At 53.1% G+C, this 15,704-nt stretch overlaps 1 protein-coding gene across 3 annotated transcripts; it reads right to left on the reverse strand.

Annotated features, from left to right (window-relative positions):
• Positions 1-425: 425 nt before the first annotated feature.
• On the reverse strand, positions 426-14,381 carry INTS15 (integrator complex subunit 15; the record flags this gene model as incomplete). 3 transcript variants are annotated; one of them, XM_079718736.1, is made up of 7 exons in its annotated part: positions 426-1,241; positions 5,120-5,159; positions 5,955-6,184; positions 6,416-6,479; positions 11,086-11,251; positions 13,524-13,688; positions 14,190-14,381. In XM_079718736.1, 7 exons carry the CDS (start codon positions 14,379-14,381, stop codon positions 1,040-1,042), a joined length of 1,059 nt encoding a protein of 352 aa, XP_079574862.1. In that variant the 3' UTR covers positions 426-1,039. The 3 variants fall into 3 exon arrangements, with proteins under 3 accessions (XP_079574862.1, XP_079574861.1, XP_079574860.1); XM_079718735.1 differs by having other exon boundaries at positions 426-726; positions 5,955-6,479; positions 13,524-13,745; XM_079718734.1 differs by having other exon boundaries at positions 5,955-6,479; positions 13,524-13,745.
• Between the last annotated feature and the right edge of the window lie 1,323 nt (positions 14,382-15,704).

A 15,704-nucleotide genomic window follows, 5' to 3' on the forward strand; every position in this document is an offset into this window, starting at 1 on the left:
AAACAACAGCAAGGTTAAATTTTACCCCTTCGAGTTAATCTTGGTCCTCCATGCTCACTGTTTGCTGTAACCCGCCTCTCATTCCTCACGTTCAGCCTAGGGGAGCCCAGCAATGGGGTTACTGGTTATCTTTCCTTCCTCCCCAAACCAGTAAGTGAGAACTCCGAGCAGATACCTTCCAACCACGTGCTGGAGAAAACTCCTGAGGCCTGAGTTTTGTTCCTGAAGGAAGAAAGGAGCCGTAACTGAAGCAAACAGACCCTGGGTGCCCTGCACAGGGTGGGGGGAGCGTCTGCAGCGTTTCTGCCAAAAGGAGCGCCTACAATTGTATCCAATCTTCTCACCAGGATCGCTGCGGACTGGGGAGGACATCTCCGAGGCTCACAGCTACTAAGTTTTAAAAATACAGTCCATAAAGTCTATGAAACTGTTTAGAAAAAATTTATTTGAACATATGGAAGGAAAACTTAGAGACCCCAATAAAACAGAGACGTTCCTTTCCCTACTGATGGGGGCCAGGCTCACAGGTTCCCCTGACCCGTGGGGACCAAGTGCTGGGGGAGAGCTTGCCATGCCGACGGCTCAGCCTTGCGCTCCCGGAGCCATGGGAGTGCCTTGTGTTCCTGGTGGGACACAGCCCGTCCACAAGGAGGGAAGCCAGACACGTGGACTCGCGGACGCTGCTCCTCCACCAGTGCTCCGACGGCACAGGCTCAGGGCGTGTGTCTGCAATGACACCCCAGACCACAGGCTCACAGCCCTGGCAGCTTTTAAAGATGCCCGCATCGCTCCGCAGAGGGCTGGACGTTTCCTTTCATCGATCCTATCTGGACTTTTACGAATGAGACAGGTAGGAGGCGCCTGGACGGCGACATCGCAGAACTTCCACACCGACCCGCTTCTGTGGTTCTGCAGCGAGGAAGGGCTGCCCGGCTGCCCCCCGAGCCCTCTCCTATGGATCGGTCGTCCTTTCCTGGGAAGGCTTCCTCCAACCAGGCATGGAAGGCACGGTGCCACTCAGCGGTTCGCAGGGGCCAGCCTAGCGGATGGGCCTGAACGGGAAGGTCATGCCTGAGATGAAGGTGTGCCCGGGGTGCGTGGGCAGGGCAGGGTGGGTGGCAGGGTGGGCCGGCACAGCCCCGTAGCCCAGCGGGGGTGTGTGGATGTGAGGGTAGAACCCGGGAGGGAGCGCCGCGTGTGGCGACTGTGGCACGGGGCCCGAGATCACCAGCTGGAGAAGGCTGCAAACACAAGGAGAAGGGTTAGGATGTGCTGGTGCCAACGGTGGCGTCCGCCCGACCCGTGGCGCTATGGGTGGGGGGCAGGCTAGGCTGCCGTGGTGGTCCTTGCTCCTGTGCCGGGACAGACACCAAGTTTCCAGGAAGGACGGAGGGTGGCTCGTGGCTGGGTAGCAGCAGGAGGGGGTGACCTGGAGGCAGCGGGATGTATTGACAGACTGGGGCCCGGAGAGGTGAGGGGCCGCAGTGGGAAAAGCCGGGATCCTTCTGGCAGCGACGGGGAGGGAGGGAGGGAGCCTGTAGTCCACAGAAGCTCCGGACACAGCTTGGCATCTGTGGCTTGGGGACCATGCAGGTGGGCACTGGTGTCAGCCTCACCTGTCCACACCTTCGGGGGTTGTGACGGAGGAGCCACAGCAAAAAGGACAGAGGGCCACGCTTCTCCAAGCCACTCCTAATGACTGAGTCCTAACTGAATTCCGAGCGAAGCCACACAGAAGGTGGCTTTTCACATGACCCTGACGTCCGGAGTCCTCAGGATTGGCCCCGGCCTGGACCCAGCCCTCACCCACTTTCAGGGCCCCCTCCTGCCCCACGCCCACCCCCAGGAGCCTTAGTCCTCCCCCCACCCAACCCCCTCCCACCCCGGCCTGTGCTCTGCTCTCTGTGGCTCAGCACATCAACAGCCTCCGCCTCCAGGAAGTCCTCCCGCTCCTGAATTCAACGTCGCCTCCTATGCTGATCCCTTCTGAGACCCCTTGAAGAGCTTCCTCTCGTCAGTCTCATCCTATCTAACGCCACCCTCCCCTCTGAGCACGATCGGCAGAGCGTCCTAACTTTCTCTCCACCTCTAGCTTGTCCGGACTCAGCCTGAAATAACCAACTCCCCCAGTTACGCCCCTTCAGGACAGAGGGCCCCTCCCCAGCCCTGCCCTCCCCCCGGATCCCCTGGCCTCTGTGCTTTGCTCTCCCAGCCTCATCCAGGGCTGTGGCTCCGGCTGGGTCCTGTCTCTCGAGTGTCTACACTGTCCCTCCACATCACCAAACCCCGCCTGCCAGGTCCCGTTCATGCCCACCACTTGCCCCTCAGCTTCCCGGTCCCACGAGGCCGCACCTTCCCTGCATGCTGTCCTGCTTGGCCCAGTGAAAGCCCACCCCGCCAGGCCACTTCACCCTTGGGTGACTGACTACGGTCGGCTGCTTCCTGGAGCTCTGAAATGAAGCGGCGGGCAGGCCTAGGTCTTTGGCAGAGTGACCCTCACGCTCTCCCACCCCCCAAGTACAAAGTCTGCTACCCTGGGCCCCCAGGAGGGGCCCAGGCAGTAAACCCAGGTGTGAAGAAAGCTGGTGCCTTTCAGTGGCTTGAAGCTCTTCTGACTCTTTTCACTACGTTTTAATAACTACTACGGTTTAATAACTCTGGGTAAGAAATTCAAGGAAAATAAGCAAACAAATAAGTAAGTCTGGGCTTCCCTGGTGGCGCAGTGGTTGGGAGTCTGCCTGCCAATGCAGGGGACACGGGTTCGTGCCCTGGTCTGGGAAGATCCCACATGCCGCGGAGCAGCTGGACCCGTGAGCCATGGCCGCTGAGCCTGCGCGTTCGGAGCCTGTGCTCCGCAACGGGAGAGGCCACAACAGTGAGAGGCCCGCTACCGCAAAAAAAAAAAAAAAAAAAGTAAGTCTAAGGAGGGAATACTGTGGAGGCAAAATGTAGGTCATATGCTCATTTGAACCTGCACACTCTGCCAGAGAGAGAAGGGGCTTCAGGAAGTTTCTGGTCTAGTCCAGAAGACAATTAACACAAAAGGAACAATCAGAAATCAAAGAGGTAGTCCAAGCGACTGTGGGCCACTCTTTCCCCATGTCAGTGTCAGGCTGCCCCTGGGGGACTGGGGCCCAGGGCTGTACCTCGAGGTAGCAGCTACAGGCCCCGGTGGGGGGGGGTCCCTCCGGGCTGTTAGAAATTCCAGAGGATTCCCACGGGGACCCCTAGTTATAACACTGGGATGATAAACGATTCATACCCTATCACTATTTTAATGCCCTGAAAACATTAAACGTTAAATAAAAGCTGTGCGCAAAGAAGGAAAAGGTTACAAAGGGATTAGTGCAAGGAGCTGAAGAGGTGCCACTTGCACTGACGATGTCCTCAGACGCAGGAGACCTTCTTGGAGGGAAGAAAGGAAAGAAGGAAGGGATGGAGAGAGGGAGACAAAGGCGCAGTGTGGGCTCCCGAGGGCGAGGTGGCCTCTGGACAAGCGGTCCACCCTGCTGATGTCACGTCTCAAGGTGGACCATTCGGTTGCTCCAGAAACCCCCGTTTAACCACCCAGAGGCCTGCCTGGAGCTGCCTGCTCCTTGGAGCCCGACGCCAAGCTCCCGGCCCTCTGGCTGCAGCTCCCCTCCTGTCAGCCCGGGAAGTAGCATCTGGCCCATCTTCTGGCCTCAGATTAAGCCTCTGCTCAGCCTGCCACACCTGCCCCACTCCCGGGCCCCGGCAGGGCTGGCGGGTCAGGCCCTGGGCGGCTGGGAACACACACGGTGCCGAGGGGCCCGGTGGGCTTGCTCACCCTCTGTCCGCACTGCCTGCCAGCGCCAGCCCTGGAGCCCCACTATCCACCTTAGAAACCAGTGCGACCCTCTGCAGAAAGAACTCGGCTCTCTTCTTTCCTGTAAACCCTGCCCAGGTGCACACAGCAGGGAGCGGGGCAGTTCTGCCTTCAACTATAAACATCTCCTCTCACGGTGGCCACAACAACTGTTTTTAGTGGACACATAATGTTCCATCCTTCTGATGTAACTTACTAAGTATCCCCATGCTATGGGATGGTTAGCTTGTTTCTGACGTTTGCTACTGAGAAGACTGCCTTTGCATGAAACATTTTTGTGCACATAGCTTTTTGCTTCTTAGCTTCAGTGAAATTAATTTGATTAAGAGAAACTCGTTACACAAATAACAGTAAAAGTTACAGAAGCTAACACTTCTTAGGTTATTTACATATCAAGTACCATTCTAAGTGTTTTCTATGTTTTTACTCAATTAATCCTCACAAAACTCCTATGACGGGAGCACGGCGGGGGAGGCAGGGGGACCTGAGGCAGGTACTATTGTTTTCTTGATTTTATAGAGAAAACAGAGGTAGTGGGCACTTGCCCAGGGTCTTACAGACAGGAAGTAGTAGGGGTGGAATTCTCACCAGAAGCTGCTATGACCACACAGTTCCTGCTTTTCACCACTATTACCACTGCTTCCCCCCAAATTAGGACAATAACCACCACTTACGGAGAGACGCCCGTGTGCCGTGGACAAAGAACTTTGCAAACACCACCTCATTTAAACCTCACTACAAGCCTGTGAGGCAGGTGAATTACAGTCCCCATTTTACAAGGGGGGAAACCAAGGCAAAAGAGTCAGCCCCGGCGTCACAGCAAACCACAGACACAACCCCGCTCAGAACCCCGTCTGTGCCACCCGAGACCAAGGCGCTGGCCTAACCGACACAGTATTTCCCTAAGGGCTGTGCAATCAATGTCGCCAACAGCGCGCGACATCACCACGACCCACACGCACGCTGACTTAGTGAGCAGTAAAGGCCCCCCGAGTTCGCTCCGGCTTCTTCCTTGACACCCAGAAGGATGGCCACTTTTCTTACCTCGTTGATGGACTCCCTGCTTGAGCTTCCTCTCCTGTGTTATGCTATCACATCCATTCCCCCACTTACTGTCAGGTTCTGGGGGGCCCCTCATTCACAGACGCTCTAGACCCTGCAGACCAGCTCTCCCCAAGAAGCCAGGACAAGAGGTCTGCCCTGCTTTGCACCCCACCACTCCCGCACCCACCCCCGCACCCACCCAGCTAGAAGTCTTGGGAGGGTACTTACTTATTATGGGGCAGCCGGGAGCACAGGGTTCTCAGGTCATCTGAAATGAAGGAGACACAGAATTAAGGGACGGCCTGAAGATGACGAGGTGAGAGGTTTGCTTTTGTTCAAGGATGCTAGCAAGACAGTAACAGTCCCTCATGCTCAGCTTCCTAGCATCATTTAGAAGCGGGGCTCTCTTCTTCTTCAATTTTTGCTTTAACACACGCCCTCAACAGAAGACATCACTTAGGAAAGGGGGCAGCTCTACTGGCAATTTGTCAGATGGCTGGGAAAAGGCCCAGAGACAACAGATCAGACGCCCAAGGCTAAGAGCGAGATAAGAGGGAAACCCATCTCCAGGGACTACTGCATGGGCCTCAGGCAACGTCTGTGAGCCAGCAGTCAAAAAGCAAACAGAAGTGTGTCATTAGCATCAGATCATTCTTCTGGGCGAGTTCAAGCACTGAAATGCAGAATTAAGGAGCCCTCTGAACAGGTGATGGGAATGGTTCCTGCACTTAAACAGGTGCATTTCATTGTATGTAAATTATGCCGCAATGGAAAAGAACTGCAGAAAAAGAAAAGATTCCCTAAGAGGAAGGAGATTAAGCCATTATTATCTGTGCTCTGGAGGCATCCCCAGGCCTGGGCAAAACAGCCAGGAGACACCCAGATGCCACCGCCACAGGATTCTACCTGGGCGCGTCCTGCGACTTCCGTCCACCTACCCTGCGTTCACTGAGAGGAAAGAAGTCCTAAAAGCGGAACACAGTCCTTGTCCAGGAGCCCCTATTTTCCTTCCGACGGGTGGTGGTGACCCGCCCCAGGGAGGCCTGGCCAGGCAATCACCCACCTCTCGTGCATAGCAGGGCTCCAGAGGCCATGGCCACCTGCAGAGCCTGTGCCAGCCGGTCCAGGGAGAGCTCAATCTCCTGGGAGGCGTTGAGGGGGTTCAGTTCATCCGCCAATCTGTTGATCTCCTCCACCAGCGGGACCATGTGGTCAAACAGGATGAGCCCCAGGCGGCCGTACAGGTTCTTCTCAGTCAAGTGCACCTGGAGCATCATGAGGACCTGCAGGACGCTGAGGTGGAGCTTTGAGTACAAGAGGTGGGAATCTCTGTCCATCCCCCCCGAGTCCTTGGTGACTTTGGCAGTGACGTGGCCATTAGCTAAGGGGGGCTTCTTCTTCCTTTTATAAGCCAGAGGGGCCTTCACACACCAGCGGATCAATCCAGTGAGCGGGGTGAGCTCTAAAAATCCTATGGGGAGATTGGCTGCGATTGGAGTATTTAAAAAAGTGATGAGAATCAACCTCGGGTCCTCAAAAATCCAGTTGACAATCATCTCAAGCAAGTCCAACGGTGGGATGAGATCGTCTGCAACACAAAGTCAGAAGGGTCTTCAGCCCCACGGACAGGAGACAGGGAAAGACAGACCTTCAAGCTCACAGTACTCATCACCCCACATCCAGGCGACACACCTCTGTCCTCACCTACCCTCTGGCTCCTTTCCTGGAACGTCCCCTCCGAGAGGGCTGGGCTCTCATCCGACTTAGGAAAGCCTGGCCATGGTTGGACTCAACACATTAAGCCAACAATTCCCTAGAACTCCATTATGCCTTGTGATCCTATGTGTCAATTTAAATAAAAGTCCACTATCAATGTCCAGAACTACCTCCACCACACTTCATCCCTTCCCTTGTGAGCAGGTTTCATCCCTGTGTTTGGTGTCCCCTCAGTGGTACGGTGACAGCTACGGTGGCCTTCAGGGAGCAGCTCAGAGTCCAGACAATGATCTGTCAGCTGCCAGGAGCCATCCCAGCCTCAAACCTGGAAACTCTAAGAGAGGCCTGGCCTCCTCTGATTCCTGAGATCTAATACATTCTATGGCAAGACAGAGAACAGTAACTTTAAAAACAAAAGTTGACATTTATTCTGAGTTTATGACGTGCCAGGCACCGGGCTAAGTCCTAACACAGATGAACTCACTTAATCCTCAAACAAACCAACTATTATATAGAGAATGAGGAAACTGAGGCACAGAGATGTTAAATCATTTTCTCCAGACTCATTAAAACTAGGTGGTGGGGGCTTCCCTGGTGGTGCAGTGGTTGAGAGTCCGCCTGCCGATGCAGGGGACATGGGTTCGTGCCCCGGTCCAGGAAGATCCCACATGCCACGGAGCGGCTGGGCCCGTGAGCCATGGCCGCTGAGCCTGCGCGTCCGGAGCCTGTGCTCCGCAACGGGAGAGGCCACAACAGTGAGAGGCCCGAGTATCGCAAAAAAAAAAAAAAAAAAAAACAACTACGTGGTGGGCCCAGACCTGACCCCAGGTGGCCCAGTTCTTACCACTAGGCTACACCGCCCATCCTGGGGTCAGCGGATACTGCCCTTAGGCTGTCTGTGTGCGTGGGAGCGGGTCCCCAGCCTCCTGCCTCTGGGGCTGTGCACACCTCAGCTCATGAAGAAGCTGGGGATGACGGAGCCCCTTCCAGGCTGCTGAGGTCCAGGGCCAAGCATGAGAAGAGAGAGTCAGGGGCAGAGGGAGCCCGGTGTTGGTGTGAAGCCTCCAACTGCTCTTCCTCGGGAGACACCGGCCTTTCCCCTGGGACTGTCTACTGCTTGAGGGCTGACCCACGCCCTTCCCTTCTGCTACGAAATGATGGTGACAAGAGGGAGTTGTCATCTATGACCTTTACTTGGCAAAATCAACAGTGGTGACCCTGTGTCTGGCCCCTTGACTCCCCGAAACGTTTCTGTCTGGGACACGCCAGTCTCAGGCCCACTCCTCCAGCAACCCAGCCCTTCCCCCGCCCCACACACGTCTAGCTGGGGCATCTCCGGAGCCTGAAGGCGGCATATGCACACATGCTGTGTACACGTGCGCTCGGTGAGTACACGTGAGCGTGTGTACTTGCGCGAATAATCTCCACAACCTTTGTGTGCAGAGACCCAAGTTCCCTGTGACACTGGGGCCAGAGGGTGTTCTGTTCAGTTAGGTGAGCCCCTTCCGTTTCTCAGCTTTGGAGGCACAGACGCCCGTGAGCCACAGCACCAAGAGCAGCGGCAAGCACCCTGCTGCCAGCGGACTCAGGCCCACCCTCTGGGCCACCACCATGGAGCCAGGGATTTCCGTATCTCCAACCTCATCCAATTGTACATATAAATGCATAGCTCTTTCTGTGTCAATCCTACCTCGACAGAGTGGTTTAAAGAAAAGACTGACATGTCAGACTGGCAAATTGACTTAAGAGAAAAATACCACGTCTCATGTGCATCCTAGAACGTTAGTGGTATTTTCTGAACGTTATTTCCTTCTCCACATGTTCACGAATCCATTCCCAACGTTAAGGCCAACTTCTGTCCTTGCTGCCCTGGAATAACCGATGACTTGAAAGAGAAACTACAATGCTGCAAATCTTTCCTATGGGAACACAAAAGACCTAAATACGTTCCTAGCTATTAAGGGCTCTTGAGAAGCCTCTTAAGAGAGCGCCAGGGAAGACTCCACTCCAGCAGCAGGGCGCCCACAAGCCCTGCCACCCACCCCAGCGAGTGGCATGCAGCGACGAAAGCAAAGTATGCGATTACACGCGGGTATGATACGCACTTAAACGTTCATGGTAGGTCCATGCGAACTTTCTCAAGAGAACTAAAAAGTCTAATGGCAAGGAAAAGAGTTACAAATAAAAGGAGAATCAAATACAATCAGGGTGCTGGCAGGAGACCAGTGCTGGACTGAACAAAAGTGGAGAATGCTGCTAAGGCTTTCCAGCAGCTGGGTTAGCTATTAAACCAGGAGAAGAAAGGTTACCTGCCAGCCCTCTGGGCGGTCAGAGCTGAGGGCAGAGGAGGAACCTGAACTAGAACAGCGGGCTTCGGGTCTGCCTCTGCAGAGAAAGCTGCTCACGAGGGCGAGGCCTGTACCTTCCCCAAATGCAAAGCGAGGGCAGCAGCCCTAGCCAGGGGCCGCAAGGGCTGTGGGGGTCATTCAAGGACACAGATGTAGAAGGACTCAGGGCTTGTCAATCCACGTTCCTTGGAACCCACTCCTGGGGGAGGAAAGTGGGCAGCAGGGCCCAGGGGGTGGGGTCTGAGACCCCTGCCACAATTCAACCAGAGCTGGTCGACTTCTCTTGGTTTTCTTTATTGGGGGTCCAGAGGGCTCTGCTGCTGGACAGGGACGACGGACGTGGGCTTCTCCCAGCTGAAGTCAAATGCCATCTAATGGCCTCCCTGAGGCCCTCTCCTGGTACCTTGCTAAGGAAGTCTCAGAACATCACCCACAGTCCAACAGACACGCTTGCCTCCCAGCACAGGAAGGACACATCACGGCCTGGGTAATATTGTTGCCACAAATGTTTAACTTGAACCTTTCATAAGGAAACAGACAAAACTAAATTGAGGGCTTCCCTGGTGGCACAGTGGTCGGGAGTCTGCCTGCCGATGCAGGGGACGCGGGTTCGTGCCCCATTCCGGGGGGATCCCACATGCCGCGGAGCGCCTGGGCCCCTGAGCCATGGGTGAGCCATGGCCGCTGGGCCTGCGCGTCCGGAGCCTGTGCTCTGCGGTGGGAGAGGCCACAGTGGTGAGAGGCCCGCGTACCGCAAAAAAAAAAAAAAAAAAAAACAAAAACCTAAATTGAGGGACATTTTGCAAAACAACAGGGCTGAGCTCTCAAAAAATGTCAGTATCAGAGATTTTTTTAAAGGCTGGGAACTGTTTTATTTTTTTTAAACATCTTTATTGGAGTATAATTGCTTTACAAAGGTGTGTTAGTTCCTGCTGTATAACAAAGTCAATCAGCTATACATGTACATATTTCCCCATATCTCCTCACTCTTGCATCTCCCTCCCACCTTCCCTATCTCACCCCTCTAGGTGGTCACAAAGCACCGAGCTGATCTCCCTGTGCTATGCGGCTTCTTCCCACTAGCTCTCTATTTTACATTTGGTAGTGCCTATACGTCCACGCCACTCTCTCACTTCGTCCCAGCTTACCCTTCCCCCTCCCTGTGTCCTCAATTCCATTCTCTACGTCTGTGTGGGAACTATTTTAAAAGGACCAAAGTGAAATAACAACTATGTATGAGCCTTGACTGGATCCCGAATTCTCCTGGTCCCTCAAAAGGGGGGAAAAAGGCTATAAAAGACATTATTCAGACGATCAAGGAAATCTGAACAACAGCTATATATGAGATAAAAGTATTCTGTCAGTATTTAATTTCTTACATGTGATAATGATATCATGTTTGTGTAAGGGAATGTTCTTGTTCTTAGATACACATTTAAGTACTTGGTACCTGACACTGGCAACAAACTCAAGGGTTCAGGAAAAAAATACTTGTGAGTGTGTATGTGGAGAGAAGGGGAAAGAAAGAGAGAGCAAAAGGAAAAGAGAAAAAAAAGAATATATGGCAAACGTTAATAACTGGTGAACCTCGGTGAGAGATACACAAACCTTTGTTGTAATGTTCTTGCAGCTTTCCTGAAGTTTTGCAATTTTTCAAAATAAAAAGTCGGGAATAAAAAAGCAAGTCATGGGGACTTCCCCGGTGGCCCACTGGTTAGGATGCTGTGCTTCCAATGCAGGGACCACGGGTTCAGTCCCTGCTTGGGGAACTAAGACCACACATGCTGAGTGGTGTGTTCCCCAACCGCACCCCCCCCCCAAAAAAAAAAAGCAGGTCATGTCTGGGGAGAAAGCCACATCTGTCCCAGACACCAGACCCTTGCTTATTAGCTGTCTGCCACCTGGACCATTCTGAGTCAGGCAAATGGGACTCGCTAAGGAAAGTTCCTTGTTAGCAAATTCCAGAGGTGCAGGTGGCCCATCCCTTTAGCTTTCAGCCTGAAATAAAATACACATTTCAGAGAGAGAAAAAAAAGAAAAAAAGGCCATCCGCTGGCTGGGTGTTCAGTGCAAATACAACTAGCAATCGGCCGAAGCCTCTTTAAGGGTAACAATCTGCTTAAAGTTTACCTGACGACAGGTCATACAGCGCAGTGACTGAGGTTATGAACTGGCAGCAGAAGCGAGGGCTGGCACTGAATATCTGCTTCAGCGTCTGAACGGATCCCGGCACCAGACAGCAATAGTCATCCACGAGGGCCCTGGCTAACCGCACACAGTAGACCACAGGCGTCCGCTGGAAAGAAGCCACAGTCCATGTAACTACAGGTGTCGTGAGCCAGGAGACTAGCAACTATGTACACATGGTGAAAATCAGAACTGGCAGAACCCCTTCCAAGAGGGGAAGAAGACGTTAACAGCTTACTTTGAAGCAGAGGTTGGCAAATGAAAGCCCACAGACCAAATCCACCCTGCCACCTCTTTTTTTTTTTTTTTTTTTTTTTTTTTTTTTTGTGGTACGTGGGCCTCTCACTGCTGTGGCCTCTCCCGTCGCGGAGCACAGGCTCCGGATGCACAGGCTCAGCAGCCATGGCTCACGGGCCCAGCCGCTCCGCGGCATATGGGATCCTCCCAGACCGGGGCACGAACCCGTATCCCCTGCATCGGCAGGCGGACTCTCAACCACTGCGCCACCAGGGAGGCCCTGCCACCTCTTTTTGTAAATAAAGTTTTATTGAAACACAGCCCTGCTCACGTGTTTGCTATTGTCTCAGGCTGCTCCTGCACTACAAGGGCACAGCTGAGTAGGGGTGACAGAGATCATATGACCCGAGGGACTTCCCTGTGGTGGTCCAGTGGTTAAGACTCCACGCTCCCAGTACAGGGGGCCCGGGTTCGATCCCTGGTCAGGGAACTAGATCCTGCATGCCACAACTAAAGATCCCGCACGTGGCAACAAAGATCCCGCATGCAGCAACTAAGACCCGGAGCAGCCAAATAAATAAATATTTTAAAAAAAGAGAGAGAGAGAGATTATATGACCCAAAAAGCCTAAAATGTTTACTATCTTGCCCTTTACATGAAAGGCCTGCCGACCTTTGAAGTTTACTTCAGAAAAAATCATTCCTGACTTCAAGTGAGGAAACGACAATTTTTGTAACCCTACAGGTGAGACTCCAAAGGTAAAAATTAACAGTTGGTACCACTTTGATGTGACTTAGGAGAGTCTGTGAGCTATCACATGATTTAGAGCAGTACTTTCTCAAATTTTCCTACAATCCTTTCCTATTACGAATTCCATTAATACTTTTGAACCCTACATCACCACCCTCCTGTCTTTTTCCTTCCCAGTCAGATGCCCATCTGTAGCCATATTTAACCGTTGTTCAGGATGCTACAGTTTCAGGGCTACAACACGGCCTGCAGGGCAAACTGCAAGGAGGCATCAGGCCAGATTGTTCATTCACGCACCAAACCAGCCATCTCCACCCTTTCCTCTGGAGGAAGCTGCAGCCCTACACCCCAGTGTGGCAAACCCTGACCCAAACCACAAGACCCTTTCCTGTTGTTAACATCTGCTTTCACTTTGCCAAAATGCCAGCGCAACAGCACCATGAGAGATAAATGGAAAATTATATGATGAATTTCAAGATGCTAAACTTGACTTCATCAGGTTGTCAAGGGATAGAGATAATCTTGACATTAAATACAACACACAAGATTTATTCAGGTGTCTCAGAAATCAGAATGGTGGCCATTAAGGTATAGATTCCCTTGAGATTTACCTGTGTATTACAAAGAACAAAATATATTTTTACTAGCCAAATTTTAAAGATAAATAAGATCACAGGTAAAACATTTAAATAAATTGAAAAAAGCCCAAATGATGTCAAGTCTTTGGGAATGAAGCAGGTTTGAAAAACTGAATGTAGTGAATTTTGTTAGATTAGCTGAGGATCATGTTAATCAAAAATTTGAGTTAATAATTACTGTAAGTGGATTATGAATTTTCAACAACTCTGAGTAACAAAAGAGCAAAACAGATCTTCCAAAAAACTATCTAACACGAAGTCTACTACGAAAATACTTTTTTTTTTTTTTTAAAGCTATTTAAAAACACTATAGAAGGCTCCTATGTCCATATCCATTAGAAGAGCCATCAGCTTTGAAATGGCACCCTGGAACAACTCCCATGTTTACTGATCTAACTGTATAAAAAACAAGCAAACATTGTCACAGTTTGACACACAGTGACCTTTAAAATAAAAAGAATCCAATCTTTGAGACTGCATGCATAGCTGTTTTCAAAATCCTACCTTATTGTTTTCAACTAAGAAAAATGATTTTTCACTTATTCTGAAGATGGAGCCTTCATTCACCGTTACAAACTACTGTTTTCTCAAGAATGGTGATCACCTGTATATATAGGTGTGGGGTATCAGCATACAGGGCAGAAACATCAAGGAGATAACATGTGGAAAATACCTCTCCAGAAATCCAATTAAATTAAACTTCCTGACACAAAACACCTCTTCAGACTCTCAGAGACGCTATCTTTAGAGACGTACCTGGAGCCAGGAGGCTGCACACTCCAACACTGGGATTCGACACACAGCCACTGCCATGGAGACCAGCTTTCCCAACAAGCTCATTCGGCTGTCATCGGCTTTGTTCCCTTGGGGGCTGAAAAGGGATGAGAAAATAATCTGCCGGGCAGAGTCCTTGGTTTGCTCCTGGAAATAACTGCACATGATTTCAAGGAGTTGGAGCTCCTGAAGTGAATTCAATCTCTGTAAAACAAATCCAGGAGAAGCGATGAGAAATTCAGCCTATTAATTTCACACAGTGAGAAAACAGAAAACACTGGTTACACCGGGGAACTTTTCACCTCCCTAAAGCCCGGGTCCCACGGAGTAGAACTCTCTACTGTTAATCTCAAGAAATACCATTCTACGTCATTATGCATCATCCTAGGGGGCTCAGGATGACCTACAGCGGTTTGAGATTCTCGGTAACAGGACTTTAAAGTCTCTTCCTTTAACACCATTGAGACATGGTTGTCACAAGCCCCGCAAAACGGTCATTTTGGCTGCTGCTGAAGGAGCAAGGCCAAGGGCGAGGGCGGAGACCCCGATCCGAAGAGCGTTTGGGGTCTGGCCGACGCTTGTCACCGAGAAGGAAAAAGGAACCGGAGTTTACTTATCGGGGACGCGGCAGCCGGACGCCCGGCGCACCTTGGGCTGCGCGCCGCGCTCCTTGGGCACCTGGAACACGAACTCCTCGAGCAGCTCCACAGGGCCCTTGTCCACGATGGGAAGCGGCGCGCTCTGCAACTGGCTGCTGAAGTAGATGTCCAGGTGGTACAGCACCTCCTTGGCGGCGCTGAGCGCGTCGCGGCGGAGGAGCGAGTGGCGGATGTCGCTCATGGTGCCACCTCTGCGGCCGGGGCGCCGGGAGCGCGGCGGGACTTCCGCCCCGGGCCCCGCGGACGCGCCCGCCGCTGTCGAGACAAAGAGGCCGCGAGTCGGCCTCCGCTCGCCGACCCTGGGTCTGGGCCGCGGCGCCCGCCCGCTCCCCGCTCCCCGTTCGGGCCCGCTCAGGGGGCCACCGCCGCCGCCGGCGGCCAGCGGGCGCCCCGGGTGTGCGACTCCGGCACCACCAAGATCCCTGGGAACCCGATGCCGCGGAGTCGAAAGGCGGCGGATGCCGAGCGCGGCAACGGCGGCCCGCAAGGGCCAAGCGCAGGCGGTGGCGAGGGCCCGCCCCCTGAGGGCGCCCCCTGGCGGCTTGGCCCGCAGGAGCGGCAGGGCCCCGCCCCTGAACCCCGCCCCTGGGCCCCGCGACCGCCGAGCGGGTCCCGAGCGGCCGAGCTGGGGGCCACATACACCAGAGAACGCACTCTAGGTCTTGTGCGCGCCCCCCAGCCCCGCAAGGCCCGCCCGGATCTCCCCTTGCTTTCTCTGCGCGGCGTTCAAAGCCTACACATGTGATTTCATGGAGCTTTTCCAAGGATAGGGTTGTGGTGCAGGGCTGTGGCTCAGGCCCCAGCCGTTCATCTTTAACGTTATATCTAGTCTGAACTCGGGGCTGCGACGACAAATGATGCCTGCCTACCTGCGAGTCCCTATTCCCCAGCCCCCTCCAGATGGGCCCCGCCTAGCCTGGGAGGGCCATAGGAATCAGGTCTCCTGCGCTTGACCTCTAAGACCTCAAAACCTCAAAACCCTCAGCACTTTCTGTGAATCTCTTTTTCTGCATTCATCTCTCTGCAATGAATGAACAGCGGGGTTAGCCTGGGATTTTAAAAACGGCAGAAATGACTTGAATGTGGCCACAAGAGGCCAGTGGAGGGCAGGCCAGAGGCCACAGGAATGAGCCTTCTGTAAAAGGTCCATACTGGCCTGAGGGTGGGCCTAGGAGAGGATGCTGGGTGTGGTCAAGGAGATGAAAAAAGCCAAGGCCTTTCCCAGGGAAAGATGGAAAGGACATTAAAGAGGGTGCAGCTGGGACAACTTCAAGTCACGGAGACCCTCCTGCATATCAGGGGACACAGCCATAAGGCCCCTCCTGTCCAGGAGCCCAGTGGGAGACCAAGGTCAACTGGAACCTCTGGGAATTCACCTTTGAGCCCCTTGGCACCAGGACTTCAGAGATGCTCCACTCCAGCCGGCTGAATGAACAGAGGATGAGCAAGGGGTATTTCTGCCCCAGGGTTTATTAGCATGGCACCTGGCAAGGCTTAGGCACTC

The sequence above is a fragment of the Hyperoodon ampullatus genome (assembly GCF_949752795.1).
Source record: "Hyperoodon ampullatus genome assembly, chromosome: 14".
Lineage (NCBI taxonomy): Eukaryota > Metazoa > Chordata > Mammalia > Artiodactyla > Ziphiidae > Hyperoodon > Hyperoodon ampullatus.